This window comes from Diabrotica virgifera, chromosome 2 (assembly GCF_917563875.1).
Source record: "Diabrotica virgifera virgifera chromosome 2, PGI_DIABVI_V3a".
Lineage (NCBI taxonomy): Eukaryota > Metazoa > Arthropoda > Insecta > Coleoptera > Chrysomelidae > Diabrotica > Diabrotica virgifera.
Genome location: NC_065444.1, coordinates 214,330,356 through 214,336,603, shown reverse-complemented (window position 1 = coordinate 214,336,603; position 6,248 = coordinate 214,330,356). Strand labels below are relative to the sequence as shown.

The 6,248-nt window shown below is 38.2% G+C and overlaps 1 protein-coding gene across 1 annotated transcript; it reads right to left on the bottom strand.

Annotated features, from left to right (window-relative positions):
• Positions 1–1,277: 1,277 nt before the first annotated feature.
• Positions 1,278–3,778, bottom strand: LOC126880920 (uncharacterized protein K02A2.6-like). Its single transcript, XM_050644996.1, has 2 exons — positions 2,827–3,778; positions 1,278–1,285 (listed from the first exon to the last, which is right to left on the bottom strand). The coding sequence occupies exons 1-2, from the start codon at positions 3,776–3,778 to the stop codon at positions 1,278–1,280; spliced, it is 960 nt and encodes a 319-aa protein (XP_050500953.1).
• Between the last annotated feature and the right edge of the window lie 2,470 nt (positions 3,779–6,248).

The following is a 6,248-nucleotide window of genomic DNA, read 5'->3' as shown; positions in this document are numbered from 1 at the left end:
GAAACTCGTTGGTGGTCAAAGGAAGCAGCGCTCAGTAAAATTTTTGGTAATTTTAATGAACCTAATAAAGCACTGTACGTTGATTTAATTGACATTCTTAATACAATTGAAAATTCACAAAAAATTAAGCCAGATGCAAGAGCGACTGCTGCAAATTACAAAGCACAATTACTGAAATACGAAAATATTTTAATTGGGCACATATTCTTAAAACTGTTCTCTATAACAGGCCCTTTATCAAGATATATTCAGACAACAGGGTTAGATTTATTAAAATGTAACTTTATGGTTAATGATTCTATACTGAGTTTAAAAAAAATGCAACGAAATTTTCCAGACATTGAAGCATCTGCAGATAAATTTGTAGGGTGGACTAAACTCTCTTTTGAAAGGAGAGACTTCGAATTTTTTATTGAAGAACAATTGCCCGAGTTTCGATCAAAAAAAAAAAAGAAATTCTTTGATGAGAAAACTTCTGATGAAATCCCAGTAAGCCCAAAAGAAAATTTTAGAATTGTTTTTTTAACGTTATTGCGGATACTGCAGTAGAATCAATCAGTAGAAGATTTGCAAACAACGCTGAATTATGTAGGGATCTGAACATTTTAGATCCAAATAATTTTGAAGAAATCGCCAAAGGTGAGCTACCTGAGAATTCTCTAAAAATATTGTCAGAAAAATTAATACAGTTTGATTCTTCTGCAACTCCTGCAAAGTTGAAAGAAGAGTTAGCAAGCTTTGCAAGCAACTGGAAACATATTAAATTAACAATTGAAGATTCATATGAAATAAATTATGGTAGACTTGATGTGGGGTTAGACGACTCTTCTTCTGCACAGTCAGATGTAGACGAAGATGACTGTATAACAAAACAGAGTACAAAATCAAGGGTGTGCATCGAATCTAACAAATGTCAGAACTGTGTCATTTGTTGCTACGGTTCAATTTTAAAATATAATTTGTTTAAGGGGGCTTATTCCACGCTGGTATTGGCTTATCAATATATACTTTCATTGTCCATCTCGCAAGTGGCATGTGAACGATCGTTTTCAACTTTAAAATTTATCAAAAATAGATTAAGAAACTCCTTGTCTGATAATAGACTCGAGTCGTTCATGCTGATGAATATTGAAAATGATATACTGAGCGATATCAACAATGATGAAATTATTAATCGTTTGGGTCAAACAACCAAATTAATGAAGGACGCTTTAATGTATTAATATAATAAATAATAGGTAACCATTTAGTGATAGCTATATATGTAAAACGATATTTCATTCACCTATAGTTTATAACACATTAATTTGTTATTTATATATCTTAAATATCTTAATATAGAATTTTCTAGAGCAAACTTTGTATTTTAGATTCCAAGTTTCTATAGTTTAAAAAAATCAAAAAAACTCCCATGTATATATATATATATATATATATATATATATATATATATATATATATATATATATATTTAAATTTTGGGCCGCCGTCGTTTATTCTCCCGGTAGAATTTTACTTGCCCATCCGCCCCTGGCCCTGCTTCATTAGGATATTTGATCTCTTGCTTGGATAGCATCTCTTTCCTAAAATCAGGCTGTAGACGATCAAAAAGTGAGCCTAACTTCCGCCCCATTAATATTTCGGATGGGCATCTCCCTGTTACACAATGGGGTGTAATGTGCTGAGTAAGGAGATATCTGTGCAATGCTACTTGTATGTTGGTTTGTTCATTGCTATCTGTCATTTGCTTAAGTGCATTTTTTACATTTTGTACCATGCGTTCCGCTTGCCCATTACTACTTGGATGGTACGGTGCAACCAATGCTTGTCTAATCAGGTTTTTCTTTAAAAAATTTTGGAACTCAGTCGACGTAAAACTAGTTCCGTTATCCGATACGACAACATCTGGAATGCCATGAGTGGCAAATAAACCGCGTAAAATGTCTATGGTCACAGCACTAGAGGTATTTGGAACGATTTTTACCTCCAACCACTTTGAATATGAGTCTATGATTATCAGAAATATTTTTTCTTTAAATGGACCGGCAAAATCGAGGTGTGTAGAGCTCCATGGAGCTCTGGCCCACTCCCAAGGATGGATTGGAGCCTTTTTTGGCATATTTCTAGACTCCTGGCACTCTCTGCATGTATTTACTAGGTGTTCAATTTGCTTGTCGAGATTTGGCCACCAAATATATGAGCGTGACAGTGACTTCATTTTTACGATTCCAGGGTGTGCTGAGTGTAGCAAATTCAGTATTGTTTTCCTCCCTCCGAGTGGAACTATTACCCTTGTACCCCATAACAGGCAGTCTTGATAACAGCTAATTTGGTGTTTACGATGTAGATAAGGAGTATATTCGTTTGAAAATTGAATTTTCTCCTCAGGCCAGCCTTTCTATGCCCACTGCAAAACTTTAGATAACACAGGGTCTTTCTTAGTTTCATTAGCGATGTCTTTGGCACATATTAGTTTTTCTGGGATGTTCTCGAGCATCAAAACGTCATCTGAGTTTGGCGGTTCTGGCGCATTTACCTTTTGTGGCAACCTGCTAAGAGCATCTGCATTCTGAATTTTTGCACCCGGTATGTAGCATAATTCGTAATCATATGCAGATAGCATAAGAGCCCATCTAAGCATTCTAGGTGACAGTATCTCTGGAATACCTTTTTTTGGATTAAAAATACCCAGCAATGGTTTATGGTCCGTTTTTATGCTTATCCTCCTGCCATAGACATATTCATGGAATTTTTTAACGCCCGATAATATGGCCAGTGCTTCTTTGTCGATTTGGGCGAAGCTTCGTTTCACAGATGATAGAGTACGACTATGGTACGCCACTGGATATTCGCGTCCCTCATCATCGCTAGCATCACACGTCAAAAATAGATCCTTCCGTTCACTGCAATGTCCCAACACCGGTTCTTTTGCCAAAATGTCTTTTAATAAGTCAAAAGCTTTTTGTTCCTTGAAACGCCACTGCCAAGGAACGTTCTTTCGGAGCAGTGCATGTAACGGATTTGCAATAGTTGCCTTGTCTTTTAGGAAAGCATGATAAAAATTTAAAAGTCCAAGAAAGGCTTGTAATTCGGTTTTATTAGTCGGAGCAGGCGCATTTGTGATGGCCGCGATTTTGTCTTTAGTGGGACGTAACCCGTATTCACTAATTTGAAACCCGAGAAACTCTATTGTCTTTGTTCGAAAAACACACTTTTCCTTACGCAAATGCAGCCTGGAAATGTCTTCCTGGAAACGCGATAATACTGCGCGCACTTTTGAGTCTAAGTCTATTTCTGAGCGACCTACTATTAAAATGTCATCGTAATACGGTAGTACACCCGAAATACCCGTTAATCTAGTGTCTATTAATTTTTGAAAAATTTGTGGAGCCACGGATATACCGAACTGTAAACGATTGTATTTAAAAGCTCCCTTATGCGTAATAATTGTTTGTGTCTCCGCAGCTTCGCGGTTGACACTTAACTGCAGATATGCTTGCGCCATGTCTAGTTTTGCAAACACTTTACCGCCCGCGAGAGTGGATAAGATATTCTGTACCGCTGGTACTGGATAAGGTTCTGGATTTAGCGCTAAGTTCAATGTAGATTTGTAATCGCCGCAGATCCGAACCTCTCCGTTTTCTTTGCAAACGGTCACAATTGGGGTGCACCATTTTGGGTGTGTAATTGGCTCTAAAACACCCTGCGCTATCAGCCTGTCCAATTCAGCTTCAATCTTGTCTTTTAATGCAAAAGGAACCTTCCGCGCTTTAAGCATAATTGGCCTTACGTTTTTGTCTAACGAAAAACTTACTGGAGGACCCCGGTAAGATTCCAAATCCGTGTTAAATACATCTGGGTATTCTTCCGGATAATTAATAATGGATAAAATCTGACTTACCCCTGCTCTGGTTAATCCTAACCTCTCAAACCAGTTTCTACCCAGAAGACTGGCGCGGTTTCCTTCCGTGACTATAAGGGGAAGCTTGGCTGCTCGTTGACCCCTTTTCACATCCACTAGACACTCGCCCAGTATGGGTATCACTGTATTCTGATAATCTCTTAGAATAACACTGGATTGATTTAATTTAGGTCGATTTTCACTAAACATTTTATGGTAGATCGATTTGCTAAGCACTGAGAAACTTGCGCCCGAATCAACCTCCATTTTTACATTTTTGTCATTGAGTAGCACGTCTACTAAATATTTACCGGTAATGCTATCAGACGTCACGTTAAATAACGAAAAATTATAGTCGCTACTTTAATAACAAACACTTTGAGTATTTCCCGAAACCGGCTCTGTATTTATTGTCGATTCCTCGGTAGTCTGATGCACTTTGCGTCTTTGATTCTGCTCTTTCTTTTTACCAAAACAAGCTATTTCAATGTGTCCAATTTTCCTGCAAAATATACAGGTGGATTTAATGTGTTCACAATGTTCAGGAGAATGTTCCCTTTTGCACCGAAAATACTTTTTCCGTTCGCGATCAGCTGATTTTTGTTTTGATTGTCCTGGCTGATTTCTACGAAAACCTACAGCATTCACCTCTGTGTTCAAATCACTTTCTCGTAACACCTGCAAACTTTGAACAGCCACTTCGTGTGCCAGGCACATGTCTTGTGCGTCTTTAAGTTTTAACTTTTCTGTGGCGAGCAACTTTTGCTGTAAGGTTTCATCCAATATGCCACAGATTAATCTATCTCGTAGCATTGCGTCCAGGCCATTTCCGAAACCACATGGTCCTGCCAATTTTCGCAATTATTTTAGATACACAGAAATTGTTTCGCCCGTCTGCTGATTTCGCCTATAAAATTTGAACCTGCAGACAATTTCAGACGTTTTCGGCGCAAAATGTTTTTTCAACTCTGCAGTGATCTGTTCGTAGCTCGAATCACTAACTTTTGCTGGTGCAACCAAAGACCTTATAATTTCATACGTACTTGCCCCATACAGACTCAGGAATGTAGCTCTTTTCTTCTCTGGGTCCGTAATATTATTGGCCGTGAAGAAGAAATCCATTCGTTCCACGTAGGAGTCCCAATTTTTTGGTTCACTAATATTAAAATTTTCTGTTTCCGTAAGCTGCCATTTTCTAACCTTGTCTATTCTTAATCGCCGGGATGAACAAAAACAAAGCACTTAATTTTGTTGTGTAATCCACAAATTCCATTTACCTCAGTCGCCAATTTTATGTACTCGAGTCTGGGTTGACATAATATATAAATAATACAACAGTATTGATGAATACTACTCCGTTTATTTAGCTTTATTTACGTAAAATGCAAATTACATGTTAACAACAACAAATGGCGCGCATGAATCCCTTCTGCGCGCAGCTCGGAATTGATGATCCGAAAGCTCGATACATCACAAATAGCATACGTAACTTCTTCAATTTTGCGATCATCCTTATCACTGACATATAATATATTGTCGGTTTATAACGACCTGCGACGTTGTCCGATGCCTACGCACCAGTTACCTCGGTTGTTCCAGTCCTCATCGGATAATCCTCTTTCGCTCATAGATCTCCGTATACCTACCACCAATCCAAGATTTTTTCGGTCTTCCTCTTTTTCATTTTTCTCTTGGTACTCATCTCATTTTCTTTATAGGGAGTCTTTCCTCGCTTATCCTTTGAACGTGCCCGTGAGAGGTTGCTAGTCTCCGATCGGGCGCCTCCCCAGGTGGCAAATAGTGGAATGCCTCGCAGATATGGGTCGTACCGCGGAAATGAAATACCCAATGTGGACCAAAACTAGCACAGACCTTCCAGATGTGGAGGTTATGACAATGGACCTGCTCCTCATTTCACGTAAAAGTCTTAAAAGGCAAAAAAAGGCAAGAACTATCACTGAAATATCCGTTTAAACAGCTTTTTGTCCTTAACTTCGCAGTACTCTGAGGATATAAACATAATTTCTCCCCTTTAAATCCTGGACTCATGGAGAAGACTTTATTCTGATCCCCACAATACAACCTTGAAACAACGTTACGTGAAAGCGATAAAATAAAATTTCGAGATATTTGAAGAGAAAAACAGCGTTCTCATTAATAAATTATTTAAAAGTGAGTAACACACTCCTCTCCGTCTCCAGTGTAGTGGTATACGAGTACAGTAACCGCCACTTTACTAGACACACGGGTACCTTGCGGTAATACAGTCTAGGGAAGGGAAAAACTTACCGGTTATAACCTAAAACCGTTTTTTTTTTAATTCGCAACAACCAGTTTTACCGGTTGT

Coding starts and splice junctions, on each gene's coding strand:
- LOC126880920 (XM_050644996.1), bottom strand. CDS start 3,778: ATGCTTAAAGCGCGGAAGGTTCCTTTTGCATTAAAAGACAAGATTGAA.